This window comes from Perognathus longimembris, chromosome 17 (assembly GCF_023159225.1).
Source record: "Perognathus longimembris pacificus isolate PPM17 chromosome 17, ASM2315922v1, whole genome shotgun sequence".
NCBI lineage: Eukaryota > Metazoa > Chordata > Mammalia > Rodentia > Heteromyidae > Perognathus > Perognathus longimembris.
In genome coordinates, this window is record NC_063177.1 from 27726263 (window position 1) to 27743324 (window position 17062).

Sequence of the window (17062 nt, forward strand, 5' to 3'; positions counted from 1 at the left end):
GAGGCAAGCACTCTACCTCTATGCTATATTCCCAGCCCCACATAATTTTTTTATCATGATATTTAAATATTAGAAAATGTAAAATGTTTGGTGGGCACAGGTAAGTTCATGCCAGTAGTCCCAGCACTCAGGCAGCTGAAACAGGAATGTCATGAATTTGAGGCTAGCTTTAGTTGACACAGAGTTCTAGTCTAGTCTGAATTACATAGAGAGACTTCGTCTCAAAAAATAAAAAGTGAGGAGAAAGAAAAGAATAAAGTATGTTTACTAATATGCCCTATGGTTTACAATGTAATTACTTGTGCTTTTAGTTCCAGAAAGCTGATTCTGATCTGGATTACATTCAGTACAGGCTGGAATATGAAATCAAAGCTAATCACCCTGATTCAGCAGGCAAGGTAATAATGCAAAATAAAAACCTTTATAACTGAAAGTTTTCTTAAATTCTGGGAATGTTTTTAATTTAATAGATTATAACTATGATTGAGTACTAACTTTCTAGTCTTTTTTTTTTGCATGTGTCTGTGTGCAAGTACTGAGGTTTGAACCCAGGGAGGGCTTCATGCTCTTACTTGGCTTTTTTCCTCTACCACTCAAGCTACATCTTATTTGGAAATACTGTGGAAATACTGGACTATGCATCAATCTTTTTTGTGTGTGGGTTTTTTTTGTCAGTCATGGGGCTTGAAGTCAGGGCCTACTTGCTGTCCCTGAGCGCTTTTCCTCAAGGCTAGTGCTCTACCACTTTGAGTCACAGCACCACTTTTGTCTTCCTGGTGGTTAATTGGAGATAAGGGTCATTTGAACTTTCCTGCCTGGGTTCAGTCAGATCTCGTCCTCCTGAGTAGCTAGGTATGAGGTTTTCAAAATGTTATATATGGTTTTTCCTCATCTTTTTTTTTTAAATTAGTGTGCACCAAATTGTACTATCGGAGTTTTTATTTGGACATTTCCACACATGTATGTAATACTTTGATCATATTCACTCTGTTATTCTTCATTATCTTTTACCCCTTCAAACATTATATATCCAAAATGTTGTTTAATACTTGTCTCTCTTTGTATGTATTTACTTGTGTGCATGTGTTTGCATTATTCCTGTTCTTAGACTATACAATCCTTAAGATTGGGATCTGTGTCTTACGCTTTTTCCCCAGTTCCCAAATTCATATAATATCAAATGTTCAGCTAAATGGAATATAAAATGCATTGTACAATTTGTAAAAAGATCCTTAAATTTTCCATTTAATTATTTTTTTCCTATGTAGAAAAATCCAGTTACACTTTTAAAGGAATTAACAGCCTTAAAGTCTCGATATCAGACCTTGTATGCACGTTTTAAACCAGTTGTTGTTGAGCAGAAAGAGACTAAGAACCGCATTTGTGCTACTTTGAATAAGACTATGACCACGGTACAAGAGTTACAAAAGCATACAGACCTGGAGGTAATGTTTTCAAGTGACAAGTTGTATAGTTTTTGTTCTGAATGTTGTTTTTAAAAGATAAACCCCCATTAATTAGAATTTTGTAACTTAGAAGTTGGAACTCTTTAACAGAAACAAAATTCTCTTTTGTCTTTTTTGTTTTAAAGAGGTTCTGAGTTTGTAGCTCAGGCTGGCCTTGACCTTGGAATCTTCCTGCCTAAGTGTCCTCAGTGCTGGGATTCCCAAAGTGTGCCCACTAAATCAAGTTAGAAAGGAATTTTTTTTTCACATCCTTGAACATAACTACTCTTATTTCCATTTATTTTAAAATAAATATGTTGCCTTGACATAATTGATGAAAAGTATGCTGTCTCGGGGCCATGGCAGAAGAGAAAAATTCAATGTATCAACTCTGCTGACTTTTACCCTAGTATAAGACTGATAAATCTGGGAAGCATTATTATTGTAGTGCAGAGGTATTAAATCCAAGGTCTTACCCATGCCATTTGAGCACTTTTACCACTTAGTACCCCTCCCTAATTCTCTTTCTGTAGGACCAGTAGTTGGGTGAGTGGCCTGATTTTTCACATTCTCTCCTTCCATTCCCAACCCTCTTACCATTTATGTGTAAGAATTCTTGTAATTGTGTGCCTCAATAACTTGTATAAAACTTCATATATTTTGGAGTGGAAGAAAATGGTATATGCTGCTGATCTAGGCACCAAGATTTTGAACTAACAGCTGAAGGATTTGGCAAATTTTTCATTTACTATCAAAGAAAACTCAGGGCTTTAGTCGGAAAAGACAGGTAGGCCACATACACAGAAGAAATCAGAGTAACTACTAGATAATGTGGATAAAGGAATTTGAATCCATTTGTTTTCAGGAGCAAATTGGTATGGCTGCTTAGAATACTCTGTTTTATTATGTTTCTGAGCATGACAGAAAAGTTTTGTCTGCTATGGGTATGAGAATGAGAAGAGGCCCTTTATGGACTTGAAGCCAGAGTAAACCTCAAAGGTTGAAAACTCAGGTCAGTTTGATCAATAATTTTTATATTGTAGATGGAGGAATAAAGCAGAATAGTATCTGGTTAAAGATATAAATTGATACTTGAATGTGTTTGTTATTGGGAGCAGAATAAAGGAGTGACACTGACCAAGATTCATTGTACTCATAAATTGATAGCTTAAACTAAAACACCTTTGTTCAAATACTTAATATCTATTGTGTTACAAGGAGATGAATAGTGGAGGAAGGCACAACAGTTAGAAATGAAGTATAGGCTAGGTGATGGTAGCTTAGGCCTATGATCCTAGTTACTCAGGAGGCTGAGATCTAAGGATTGTGATTCAAAGCTACCTGGGCAGGAAAGTCCATGAGACTTATTTCCAATTAACCATCAAAAAGCTGGAAATGGAGCTGGGACTCAAGTAGCAGATCACCAGCCTTGAGCAAAAACCTTAGGGACAGAACCTAGATCCTTAGTTCACACCCAAGTACTGGCACAAACAAAGCACTTCAAAACTTTTATCTTGCCAGGTGCAGTGGCTTATACCTGTAATCCTAGCTACTCAGGAGACTGAGAGCTGATTATCTTGGTTTGAAGCCAGCTTGTGCAGCAAAGTCAGTGAGACTTTTATTTCCAATTAACCACCAGAACACTGGAAGTGGCATTGTGGCTCAAAATAGTAGAGTGCTACTCAAACTAACTAGTGAAAAGCCAGAAGCAGAAGTGTGGCTCAAGTGGTAGAGCTCTAGCCTTAAGTAGATAAAAGTGAGTATAAGGCCCCATTACTAACACAAAAAATGTGTACAATAACTTTTTTGTGTGTGTCCTGGTTTTGATTACATACAATATACAACATGTGAAGACTTTTGTAAAAATGTTATTGTAAGCTAGATGCTAGTGGCTCATGCCTATAACCCTAGCAACTCAAGAGACAGATCTGAGGATCAAGGTTTGAAGCCAACCCAACTAGGCAAGTCTATGAGATTCTCATCTTCAATTAACTACCAAAAAATCCAGAATTAGAACTGTGGTACTAGCTAGCCTTGAGGCTCAGGGACATTGCCCAGGCCCTGAGTTCAGGCCCCAGGACTGGCAAAAGAAAAAGATATGGTAGGGCTGGGAATATGGCCTAGTGGTAGAGTGCTTGCCTTGTATGCATGAAGCCCTGGGTTCTATTCTTTAGCACTACATATATAGAAAAAGCCAGAAGTGGCGCTGTGTCTCAAGTAGTAGAGTGCTAGCCTTGAGCAAAAAGAAGCCAGGGACAGTGCTCAGGCCCTGAGTGCAAGCCCTAGGACTGGCAAAAAAAACACCCCAAAAAACAAAAACAAAAAAGATAGGGGGCTGGGGATAGATATGGCCTAGTGGCAAGAGTACTTGCCTTGTATACATGAAGCCCTGGGTTCAATTCCCCAGCACCACATATACAGAAAACGGCCAGAAGTAGCGCTGTGGCTCAAGTGGCAGAGTGCTAGCCTTGAGCAAAAAAAGAAGCCAGGGACAGTGCTCAGGCCCTGAGTCCAAGGCCCAGGACTGGCCAAAAAAAAAAAAAAAAGATATGGTAGTGATAGGGGATTTCTTTTGTTTTAGATTTCTGGGGATCAAACCTAGGGTCTTTTACATTAGGTAAATGCTCTAGTGATGAAGTTGTATAATTTGAATTCCTATAAATGGGCTTAGTTATGAGTAGAAATATCTGAAGTAGTCATAATTATGTCAAAGGCAGAAAGCCAAGTGAATTTTTACTTTGGAACAGCTTATGGCAAATAAGCGACTAAAAGTAGGTTATAAGCCTTGAGAAAGGAGGCCACATTCTAGAATCAGTGGAACCAATGATGGTCAAATTGGGAAATGTGGATATAGATCAAGGGACTAGAAAGTACAGAAAATATACAGAGGTGGCATTTACTCTTTAAGATTAAAAGGGAGACTTAAGAATTAAACCATTTTGGGGCTGGGAATATGGCCTAGTGGCAAGAGTGCTTGCCTCGTATACATGAAGCCCTGGGTTCAATTCCTCAGCACCACATATATAGAAAAGGCCAGAAGTGGCACTGTGGCTCAAGTGGCAGAGTGCTAGCCTTGAGCAAAAAGAAGCCAGGGACAGTGCGCAGGCCCTGAGTCCAAGCCCCAGGACTGGCCAAAAAAAAAATAAAAATTAAACCATTTTATTTAAACTGTGTGTGTGCGCATGTGTGCAAATGTGCCAGTCCTAGGGCTTGAATTCAGGGCCTAAGCACTGTTCCTGAGCTTTTTTGCTCAAGGCTAATGCTCTATCACTTGAGCCATACCTCTACTTAAGGCTGTTTTAGGGGTAGTTTATTGTAGGTAAGGACTTTCTGCCTGGGCTGGCTTCAAACAGCAATTTGAGTAGCTAGGTTTATAGGAGTGAGCCACTGGTGCCTTGCTTTATTATTAGACTTTTTTCCTGGTCTTGGGGCTTGAACTCTCGATCTGGATGCTGTTCCTGAGCTTCTTTTGCTTAAGTCTAGTGCTCTCCCACTTCAGCCAAATTGCCACTTCTGGCTTTTTCTGAGTAGTTTATTGGAAATAAGAATGTCACAGAGTTTCCTGCGTGGGCTGGCTTCCAACCATTATCCTCAGATCTTAGCCTCCTGAGTAGTGGTGAGCAACTGGCACCTGGCTCTATTATTGAACTTTATAATAACAAAAATGTGATTGAAAATGGAATATGTATAGAGAGTTATATATCCAAAATGGCTCTTAAACTTGAGTTTAAAGGACATGGCTGAGTGTGTAACTCAGTAGCAGGTCACTTGCCTAGCCTATATGAAGCACTGGGTTTGATCTTTAGTATCACCAAAGAACTTAAACTAAAAGGACAAACAGGGAATAATTTATAAAATATTTTAACTATTAATAATGCTTTTTTTTTTTCAGGGTTCACAATGTAACTTGTCTAGTGCATAAGACCTTGGGTTTGACTCCCAAAGACCCCAAAAAGGTTGGGGTAGGGGCCAGGTGCCAATGGCTTATGCCTTTAGTCCTAGTTACTTAGAAGGCTGAGATTTGAGGATTATGATTCAAAACCAGCCCAGGTGGGGAAGTCTGTGAGACTCTTATCTCCAATTAACCAACAAAAAAGCTGGAAGTAGAATAGAGCTGTGGCTCAAGTGGTAGAGTGCTAGCTTTGAGCCAAAAAACTCAGGGAAGGCTGGAAATGTGGCTTAGTGGCAGAGTGCTTTCCTAGTATACATGAAGACCTGGATTTGATTCCTTAGTGCCACATAAACAGAAAAAAAAGAAAAAAAAAAACAAAAAACAGAAGTTGTACTGTGGCTCAAGTGGTAGCATGCTAGCCTTAAGCAAAAGACCCTCAGGAACAGTGCCCAGGCCCTGAGTTCAAGCCCCAGGACTGGCCAAAAAAAAAAAAAATAGCTCTGGGATAGAGTCTGACCCCTGGGCCCAGCACCCCAAAATAAAAATGTGGCAGAAGAGGAGATTCCTCAGGTCTATCTATTATCCTAGCTACTCAAGAGGTGGAGATTTGGATAGAGGTTTGAGATCAGTCTGAAAAATATGAGTTCTTGAATCAGTCGATAAAAACCGAATGCAGTAAAGTGAAAATGGCTGGAGGCATAGCTTAAGTTGTAGAAGTACTGCCTAGCCTGTAAGGCCCTGAGTTCAAACTCTTGTACCACCAAAAATAATTTTAAAAAATCAGCAAACCCCAACACACTAGGAAGTCTAGAGGAATATGGTGGTGTGCATCTGTAAGTTTACTTGGGATTTATAATCTTTTTTCTTTTTGGCCATAATGGGGATTGAAATCAAGGCCTTAGGCTTGCCAGGTAAGTGTTCTAACACTTGATTTAGGAATCTTTTTGCTTTATTTTTCAGAGATGGTCCCAGGATTTTTCTCAGACTAGCTTTGGGTTGTATTCCTCTTACCTTTGCCTCCTAAATGTCTGGGAGGGAGTACAGGCATGGACCACCATGTACTACCCAAGTTGATAATTCAAATAATAAGTTGGGAGGTGATAATAGGAAGTTGGGGAAAGGGAATAAATACTAATTTTCCCATCTTAACTGATACTAAGATATTTAAGGTTGAATATACTTGGTTATAAAGGTGAGTTTCAAAAGAAAAAAAAAGGAGGACTGGAAATGTAGCTTAGTGGTAGAGTGCCTAGCATTCATGAAGTCCTAGGTTCAATTCCTCAGTACCACATATAAAAAGGTGGAAGTAGCACTGTGGCTCAAGTAGTAGAGTGCTAGCTTTGAGCAAAAGGAATCTCAGGGACAGAGCCCAGGCCCTGAGCTTAAGCCCCAGGACTGGCAAAAAAAAAAAAAAAATAAGAAAGAAAAAAAATGAGTAAATTTGTATGAACAAAAAGCGAAACCAACTCTTAAAACAAAAATATAGTAAATAGGCAACACAAAAAGCACTAAAAGTAGCATGTGTGTTATTCCATTGATTAATGTTTCAGTGACTTGTGTTAACAAATTACAACAAACTTTAGATGGCTTAACCTGACCTTAATTATTGGAAAAGTTCTTTAAGGAATAATCAGATGGTCTGAAAACTCTTACACAACAATCACAGGAACAATATTGAGAACTACTCAGTGTTGCTAGCATAATAACATTTCTTTTAGGTAGAATAGGGATATTCTAAGTGGATTGTAGCAAGTTCCTGTGAACATGCTAGGCAAATGTTGATCAGCTACCAAATAAGCTGTGGATAAGACTCAGATTCTGGAGGTGTTAAGAGAATTAAACTGCCCGAGTGCCCTGTGTGGCGGCTATATAAATTTAAATTACATAAAATTTCATTTCTCTCATTTCCTGATTTGACAGTTGCAGATATAGATTTCTGGCATCATGGAAAGTTTTATTGCACTTGGCTGCCCTAGAGATTCTTATTCTGTAGGTCTAGGGTGTTCCAGATTTGGCAGTCTCTCTAGAGGTGACCTACATAATTGGACAAATTAACTACTTGAGTAGTTATAACTCTTGTTATTTCTCCATATAACCCTGTTTTTGCTTTCAGCTATCCTGTTTATTGGTGCTCTATGAAAATCCCTTACAACCTCTCTTGCTTCTCTTCCTTGCTTTGCTTTTGTAGTGTGGAGTTGGTGGATACTATTTGCTATTTTCTCATACTCTTCTCCTTATACTTGTCAGAGTGCTGAGCTTCTTGAAGTGTATGTATTCTTTCACAGCCACACCCTTGATCCCATCCTGAGATCCAGGGGTAAACTTGATTGGCAGGGGAAATTGGTTTTCCTTTAATATTGGTTTAGGAATGGGAGAGAATTTGTTTCTTTTTTTCCAGTCCTGGGGCTTGAACTCAGGGCCTGGGCTCTGAGCCTCTCTGTGCTCAAGGCTAGCCCTCTACCACTTGAGCCACAGCACCACTTTGGGCTTTTCCTGTTTATGTGGTACTGAGGAATTGAACCCAGGGCTTCATCATACATGCTAGGCAAACTCTCTACCACTAAGCCTAAGCTCTTTGCTTAAGACTAGCACTCTACCACTTGAGCCATAGCACCACTGTTTATGTAGAACTGAGGAATTGAACCCAGGGCTTCATGCGTGTAGGCAAGCACTCTACCACTAAGCCACATTCCCAACCCCCTATCTGGTATTTCGGGTATGAGCTGCTGTGCTTGATTTGTCTGTTCAGTGGACATTTTGGTAACTTTTTGCTGACCTTGAACCACAGTCCTCCCGATGTCAGCCTCCCAAGTAGCTGCATGTGCCACCGTACCCAGCCCTGATAAACATTTTCTTAGAACTCTATTTTTATGTCAGGCTCTGGTGGCTCACACCTGTAATCCTAGCTACTCAGGAGGCTGGGATCTGAGTATCACCATTCAGAGCCAGCCCAGGCAGGAAAGTCCGTGAGACTCTTATCACCAATAAACTACCATAAAAACTGGAAGTGGTGCTACAACACAAGTGGTAGAGTCAGGGACAGATAGCTCCCAGGCTCAGAGTTCACTATGACCACTCCCTCCCCGCCCCCCCTCCCAAAAAAGCCCACACTATTTTTGATATGTTTCTATTATTTGTATCTAAGACCATTTAAATTATGCTTTACATTATAGCCCCACTGTCTATTTCACTGAGAAAGTTTCCAAACCTTTTTTTGTTCATTTTTAGAACTGGTTCTCTTATAGTTCTTGAATTATATGATTTTTAAAAAATCTTACTTGTTCAGCTAAATTACAACTTCTTTGGAAACTCATACATCAGACCTTGTATGCATACCTGTGTACAAACAGCCACATCTACTTTTCCTTTGCTTTCCTAAACTTTTATTACATACATAAGCTTATAGAAACATTTTTTTTTAAAGTTTTAATTGTAAAGGTGATATACAGAAGGCTTATGTAAGTCAGGTAAAGAGTACATTTCTTTTTTTTTGACTAATGTTACCCCTTCCCTCCTTCTCCCAGTTATTTCCTCCTATCCTCACCCACAAGTTATATAATTTTCAACATAGTGTCTAGTGAGTACCATTGCTACATTTGTTCATCCTTTGTCCTTCCATTTCTGTGCCTGCCCCCCATCCTTCCAAAGAGATATAAACAAGACAAAAAGAACAAAGCAAAAACAGCAATGAAGAAAAAACTCTTGTAGAAACATTGGTGTGACAAAGCAACACTTAATGGAATTAAGTCTTTGAACGTTTTGAAATGTAGATTTTTGTTTTTTGTTTTCTAGTTGTCACCACTGACCGAAGAAGAGAAAGCTGTGACCGAGCAATTAAAATCTCACATGCCAGATATATGATGAAACGAAATTTAAAAAGAGAACTCTAGAAGAGATAATTCTACAGCAAGATGATGACTGGAGGTGGGGCATTTGTAAAAGAGTAGAAGTTTGGCTTGAGTAACCGGAAGATTTCATAATAAGAGGAGAGTATAAGAAAGGCAGCTGTCCTAGGAATGAATTTCAACCAAAACACACACACATACACACACGCACGCATGCACGTGTGCACGCACAAAGTTTTGTAATTTCAGGTAAAAACAGTCCTCTTGTAATAGTATTTTCCATCTGTCTTCCCTTCCCCTCCCCACATAGGTTGTGGGGCTTGAATTTGAACTCAGGGCCTGGTCACTGTCCCTGAACTTCTTTTTGCTTAAGGCTAGTACTCTACCACTTTGAGCCACAGCGCCACTTTTGGTTTTCTGGTAGTTATTGGAAATAAGACCTCATAGACTTTCCTGCCCAGGCTGTCTTTGAACCTCAATCCTCAGATCTCAGTCTCTTGAGGAGCTAGGATTTCAGGAGTGAGTCACCAGCACCCTGCTTGTTTTCTTTTATATAGCTGGGAAAATTTAAAGATTCTGACTGATGTAAAAGAATGTTTAAATACATTTCAGTCAGTGTGTAAAAATGATTTAAAAATTTAAAAGTAGGCAAAGTATTTGTATTACACATTACACACACACATATGTGTATAATTTTATCTATGAAAGTGCTAATTGCAGATGGCAATACATTATTGTGACCACTCAAAACACAGTTGATACATTAAATTGGCTTTGTGTGATAGAATCACTGTTTTTGTTTCGTTTTTTGCCAGTCCTGGGGCTTGAACTTGGGGCCTGAGCACTGTCTCTGGCTTCTTTTTGCTCAAGGCTAACATTCTAGCACTTGAGTCACAGCGCCACTTCCAGCTTTCTCCATATATGTGGTGCTGAGGAATTGAACCTAGGGCTTCATGTATATGAGGCAAGGACTTTACCACTAGGCCATATTCCCAGCCCTACAATCACTTTTTTTGTTTTATTTAATTGTTAGTACTAGAGCTTGCAATCAGGACCTGAGTACTGTGCCTTAGCTCTTTTGCTCAAGTCTGTTGCTTTACCACTTGAGTCACAGCCCCATTTCCAGCTTTTTGCTGGTTTTTTGGAGATAAGTCTCATGGACTTTCCAGCCCAGGCTGAAACAGCAAACTTCAGATCTCAAACTCCTGAATTATAGGCTTAAGCCACAAGAGACTAGCCTAGGATCACTTTTATATTTTCCCCTGTTCCTATTCCTGGACAATATTAAGCAGCATGAACTCATTTTCAAATGCTGTTTTAAACTGTTCTTGTGGTATTTCATAAATAAAGCTGTTGTCTTTCACCCTTGTGTATGTAATTATTCATTGAAAATGAGAGCTAAGAAACCAAAGTCATTGAAGTACTGATCTGTGCTATTTGCCACTTATATCTAAGTGCAAGTCAATTTCCTCATCCTGTCTGTCTGATCTGTCTAGTGGTGCTGGTATAAGAGCCCAAGACCTTTCTCATTGTTAGGGAAGTGCTGCACTGGGCTATATCCTTAGTCCTTTGGTTTATTTCTAAGTAATTATTTGCAATATAATAATTGTCCAAAGTAGTGACAGATAAAGAAGGTTGGCTGTGTAGTTCAATGGTAAGACTATGGCTCAAGTGGTAGAGTGCTAGCCTTGAGCAAAAAAAATTCTCAAGGACAGTGCTCAAGGCACTGAGTTCAACCCTTCAAGCCCAAACTGACATGCACGTGTGCATACATACACACACACACACACACATACACACAAAGTTAATTGTAGGGTGATTTATAATAGTACACATACACGTTTGGCAAATACATGAATAGGAAAATAAGTCATGTGTCTCTAATAAGAGGTCAAGTTGTCAATATATATTATGAGACTGATGCGCTGCCTACTGTGCTAAGGTAGCAACTAAGCCAATATATTATTAATGGTAATTTTTTGGGAAATATTGAAGATATGTTGGGGAGAAGAGAAGCAGGTTTTTCTGTTTTACAGTTAAAATTGAGCTTTTGAGACATACTTAAGTTTATTTGTCTGTCCTTATCGACAGTATTGCTTTCCATACTTCATTTACCCATTTAAATGTAGTCCAAAATTCAATGTTGTACATTGTAGAAATGAACAGTTCCTAAGTTTGGAGTCTCATGCCATCCTGTGCATCTATACTATCATTCAGCCATTTATTTAGGTTATCAGACTGACTATTATAGTACCAAAGTAGTATTAGTCAAAGTCTCCAAAAGATAAAATATACTTGAGATTTTTTCTTTTTGGGCTCTACTGGAGTTTGAACTCAGGGCCTCATGCTTACTAGATAGGTATTCTTCTTTTTTTTTTTTTTTGCCAGTCCTGGGGCTTGAACCCAGGACCTGAGCACTGTCCCTGGCTTCTTTTTGCTCGAGGCTCACACTCTACCACAGCGCCGCTTTTGGTTTTTTCTGTATATGTGGTGCTGAGGAATCGAACCCAGGGCTTCATGTATGCGAGGCAAGCACTCTTATTACTAGGCCATATTCCCAGCATCTAGGTATGTATTCTTATCTGAGCCACACCACCAGCCCTTTTAGTGTTTATTTATTCTTATTTTATTTTTATTCTTTTTTTCCTTACTTATTGTAAAAGTGATGAACAGGGGGTTACAATTACATAAGTAAAGAGTTGAGTACATTTCTTTTTGGACACTGTAGCTATCTCCCTCATTTTCTCTTGATTTCCTTCCTCCCAAGTTGTAAATTTCATTTCCAAGTTATATTAGTTCATCCTTTGTCCTGCTGTTTCTGTGATTCCCTTTTCCTTCCAGGGAACAGATAAATTTATATACAAGATAAAGGGTACACAAAACAAAACAAAACAAAAAACCCAAAATGCAAAACAAAGTGTTATTTTTCAGGTAGGATATTGACTTATTCCTAGGCCTGGACTATGATCCTTTTTAAATTTTTTTTTTTACCAGTCCTGGGGCTTGAACTCAGGGCCTGGGCACTGTCCCTGAGCCTCTCTGTGCTCAAGGCTAGCACTCTACTATTGAGCCTGATTTTTCTGTTTATGTGGTACTGAGGAATCAAACCCAGGGCTTCGTGCATGTTAGGCAAGCACTACCACTGAGCCGCATTCCCAGCCTGTAATCCTCTTATTTGTGCTTCTCATGTTATTAGGATGACAGGTAGTTGCCACCACACCTAACCATTGTGGAGATGCCATCTTGCAAACTTTTTTTTTGGCGTGAGCTGGCCTTTGAACCAAGATCACCTTATCTCCACCTTCAAGTAGCTAGGATTACAGGCTTGAGCCTTTGTCCTTGGTGTTGAGATTTCTTATTAAGGTAACTGGCAGTTCCTGACATGTCTCACAATAGGCTATCTGTAAGCTGGAGACACTGGTATAACTTTAGTCTGATACCAGATATCTAAGAACTCAAACACTGAGGCTTATTTGTGTGATTCCTGGAGTCCAAAAGTGGAAAAGCTTGACGTGAAGGATGTTCAAGCAACACAGTTTATCCTAGTTTTTTGTCTTGTGTATTTTTCTTATCTGGGTCCCCATCCCACCCCTCTTTTCCCACTCACTTGGATGATGCTTATCCACAATGAGGACTCAAAGTAGAGATGCAATGCTGTTGGGCATAAAGGAAAAAAAAATATTGTACATCTGTAATCTCAGCACTTCAGAAGCTAATGCCCAGGATCAGTTTACTGTTAAGGGCCAGCCTGAGCTATGAGACCCTGTCTGAAAGAAACCAAGAAAAGAGCTTGAGGGCTTGTGGCCTGTAATCTTAGCTACTGAGGAGGCTCAGACTTGGAAAACCTTTCTGTGAAGTCAGATTAGGTAAAAACGTTTGAGAGACTCTTAGCTCTAGTTAACCAGCAGAATGCCAGAGTAGGGGTGTGGTTCCAGTGGAAGACTACTAGCCAAGAACAGAAAGGCTGAGCATCAGTACAAGGTTGTGGGTGCTGGTGGCTCACTCCTGTAATTCTAGCTACTTGAGATCTGAGGATTATAATTCAAAGCCAGCCTGGGCAGAAAAGTCCATTAGATTCTTCTTTCTAATCAGCTACTGAGTAAAAGCCAGAAGTGTCACTGTGGCTCAAGTAGTAGAACACTAGCCTTGAGCAAAAAAGCTCTGGGCCAGTGCCCAGGCTCAGTTCAAGTCCCAGGACTGAGCCCCCCCTCCCCCCAGCAAAAAAAAAAAAAAAAAGAATTCAAGGCCTTAAATTCAAGAAATATATACTTTTAGAACAGAATACCTTTAAACTCTTCAACCCTTATAGAGGAATAGTATACTTCAAAATTCGAGATACTTTCTTTAGTACTTAGGCAATTAATATCTAAAAAGGTCCTAGTAATTCAATGGCTCTGGACATTTTTTGTTGATTTGTAGAATTTAAAAGGTAGTATTATAAGGTTGTCATAACAAATTCTAATTAGTGTTAGAGTGGTTTTGCTTACAATCAGGGAGAAACCTAGATTACGTTCTTTTTCTCTCTGATTTTTTTTTTTCCAGCTTTGCTCTAAATATTGGTTCTTCCCATGGACTCCCACCCTCCTGCCTCTGTCTTCTGAGTGGAAGAACTTCAGCTATTGTGCCTAGTTGTCATTGTGAATTAATTTCATCATTTGGCCTTTGCTATCTAATTTTTGGCTCTTAGTTGGATCGTTTACATTGAAGTAAGAAGAAAGATTTGTGTTGGGAAAAACTGAGATAGAGTTGGATTGTGATATCTCCGTTAATATGAAGAACTACATTTTCCAGAATCCATTTCTCATACAGTTGTGTTACAATTTGTCACTAGTCTAACTTGCATGAGAAGCCAAAGTTGAAGGAGTTATTAGGGTTTTGTGTCCTATGCTTAGGGCTTGAACTTGGAATGGGAGAGGTCCCTGAGTTAGCTAGCTCAATGCTAGCATTCTACTACTTGAACCACACCTCTCCTTCCAGCTTTTTTTTTTGGGGGGGGTAGTTAATTGGAAATAAGAGTCTCACAGACTTAATGCCCAGGCTGGCATTGAATTGCAACCCTCAGATCTTAGCCTCCTAGAGCAGCTAGGATTATAGTCAGGAGCCACTGGTTCCTGGCTATTAGGTTTTGAAGCCACCATGTAGCCACAGCATGTGGGCATGTGGACATGCTTCAGCCCACTGTTCTGATTCTTAGGCTTACCATTGAAGACTCACCCAGACCACATCACTTTAATGTTTTTAGAGGTCTTGTATTCTACAGATTTCTCAACCAGCTCCACATGAAACATCTCTCCTCACTTAGGATTTTTCTACAAATTTTAATATATGTTAGGCAGCTGACATAGACTGCTAAATCTGTCATATGCTTGCAAATATTCTGGTGCCATAATTCTCTATGAGTTTATATAGGTCAGATTTTATGGTAAATACTTGGTTCTTGATGCAATCACCATGTAGTACCATGATGATGTCAAGAGTAGAACATTTTAAGCTAAGCAAACCTAGCTATTCAGGAGGCTGAAATCTGAGGATGACAATTTGAAGCCTGGATCACAATTTGAAGCCTGCCTCGATTTGAAGCCAGCCTGGAGAAGTCATGAGACTCTATCTCCAATTAATCACAGAAAAAGTGATAGTGGAACTGTGGGTTAAGTGGTAGAGTGCTACCCTTGAGCAAAAGATTCTCAGGGATAGCTCCTAGGCCCAGAGTTCAAGCCCCAGGACTGGCAGAGCATCTTGAATTCCTGCTTCCTGAATAGGGAACAGGAAGTGTTTATTTCTCCTTATACTAACCATGCTATACTAAATAAAGCCTTGCTAAAAAACAAAAAAGCCCCAAACCAATTAGAAGAGAGCATCTGCTGCATTATGCAATGATTGCTCTCACTGTCTTTACATTTGGGAAGATGCACAATTGCTTGTGTCAGGAAGACTGGTTGTTGCTAATCATCACAGCTGAATGTAATAAGTTCTTTTCAGTCACCATTCTCTGGGCTTGTTTTTTCCTCAAAAGTTTGTATGTTTCATAGAAATATTTAAAAATAAATTGTATTTTATACAAAAAGTGTGAATTCTTTCTAGTCGTCTTAAAATTGTTTTTAGGGGCTGGGAATATGGTCTACTGGCAGAGGAGTACTTGCCTCGTATAAATGAAGCCCTGGGTTTGATTCCTCAGCACCACATATATAGAAAAAGCCAGAAGTGGTGCTGTGGCTCAAGTGGTAGAGTACAAGCCTTGAGCAAAAAGAAGCCCAGGACAGTGCTCAGGCCCTGAGTTCAAGCCCCAGGACTGGCACAAAAACAAGGTTTCTCAAATATTTTCTCAAATCTCCTTGTGGTTGACTACTAAAATAACTTCTGCTAGCTCTGAATCAGTATTTCTAATAAAGCTCAGTACCTGATAAACATGTCCAGAATGCTTATTGATTCCATTCCCCTCCCCCCCCCTTTTTTTTTAACTGATTCTGGGCGTTGAACTCAGGACCTTGTATACTGGTGGCTCTACTCCTTGAGCTGCACCTCCACTTTTGTTTTTTTGCTGGTTAATTAGAGATGAGTCTCAAGATAGCAGGTATGAGCTACCAGTACTCGTTGATTCTGGTTTTCCTTTGTTTTCAGTGCTTGTCCCAGGGCTTGAACTCATGAACTGGGTGCTGTCCATGAGCTTTTTTGCTCAAGTCTCTACCTCATGAACCGTAGCTTCATTTCATAGATAAGTCTCACACTTCCTTCCAGTATTGGCTATGAGCCACAATCCTCAGATTTCTGCCTCCTGGCATGAAAATTTTGCTGGCAATAGCCACCAGCACCTGGCTTGTTTGTTTCCTCAATAGCCATTCATTAGTTGGAATTGAAACCTGTACAATGATTTGCATCCCCTTTATCTTCAGTAAATAAAACTTAAAATTCTCTGAATTAGGCATTTTATCTAACCTATTTTAGCTTTCTAAATCTAATTTAGAACTTTTTTAACTTAAATAATCTGAAATCCAAATGTGCTTATAACAAAAAGCCCTTGGGTTGGGAATATGGCCTAGTGGTAAAGTGCTCGTCTTGTATACATGATGCTCTGGGTTCGATTCCTCAGCACCACATATAGAAAAAGCCAGAAGTGGCGCTGTGGCTCAAGTGGCAGAGTGCTAGCCTTGAGCAAAAAGAAGCGAGGGACAGTGCTCAGGCCCTGAGTTCAAGCTCCAGGACTGGCAAAACCAAACCAAACAGCAAAAAGCCCTTAATTAGTTGTATAGGTTTCTCTAGCTTTTCACTGTCACAAGTTAGTGCAAAATATTTTCAACATTGTTTTGCGTTTTGGGGAAAATATGCAAGAATATTTTGATAATTTTTGTTTTTGTGCTATGCTGTTGACTTGAATGTAAAGAACTTGTACTTGTGAACTCTACTATGGAAGTGAAATCTTTTAAAGTGAGTTGAAATTCTCATTTTTTTGACATTATTCCCTACAAGCATAATCTAGGTTAGGGCAAGTGTAAACAGCTGTTGGCAATAAATCAGAAAGGAAAAATAAGACTTCAAGAACCTGATATGCGCCCAACCTGGAAGAAAATGCTTTATTGTTAACGTTCGTGGAGTTGATAAACTTTGTAGATTAGAATGACCATGTCCATTGGGAAAGTAAAATAAAAAAACCCGACGAAAGCAGGGGACGGGAAGGTAGCAGAATGAGGAAGGAGGTAACAAGTATGACAAGAAATGTACTCACTACCTTACTGACCCCTCTGTACATCACCTTGACAATTAAAAAAAAAAACTTGATATGTATTTTTTTTCTTAACCCTAAATGCTTTGCTTTTTCTTTGGCTAGTCCTGCAGCTTGCAATCAGGGCCTGGGCCCTGTTCCTGAGCTTTTGTGCTCAGGGCTG

At 39.5% G+C, this 17062-nt stretch overlaps 1 protein-coding gene across 3 annotated transcripts in view; it reads left to right on the top strand.

The window, feature by feature from the left end:
- Positions 1-17062, top strand: part of Ska2 (spindle and kinetochore associated complex subunit 2) — a 37225-nt gene that overhangs the window by 7336 nt on the left and 12827 nt on the right. Inside the window, exons 2-5 of one of the 3 annotated variants that reach the window (XR_007213834.1) lie at positions 312-398; positions 1269-1445; positions 9130-9261; positions 13725-14059. Coding sequence is in view for 1 of the 3 variants with exons in the window: in XM_048367101.1 (XP_048223058.1) it covers positions 312-398; positions 1269-1445; positions 9130-9198 (333 nt within the window). In the remaining 2 variants the exon portion in view is untranslated. Of the gene's footprint in view, positions 1-311; positions 399-1268; positions 1446-9129; positions 9574-13724; positions 14725-17062 lie in introns of those variants that run through there. The other 2 variants (XR_007213833.1, XM_048367101.1) reach the window with 2 other exon arrangements.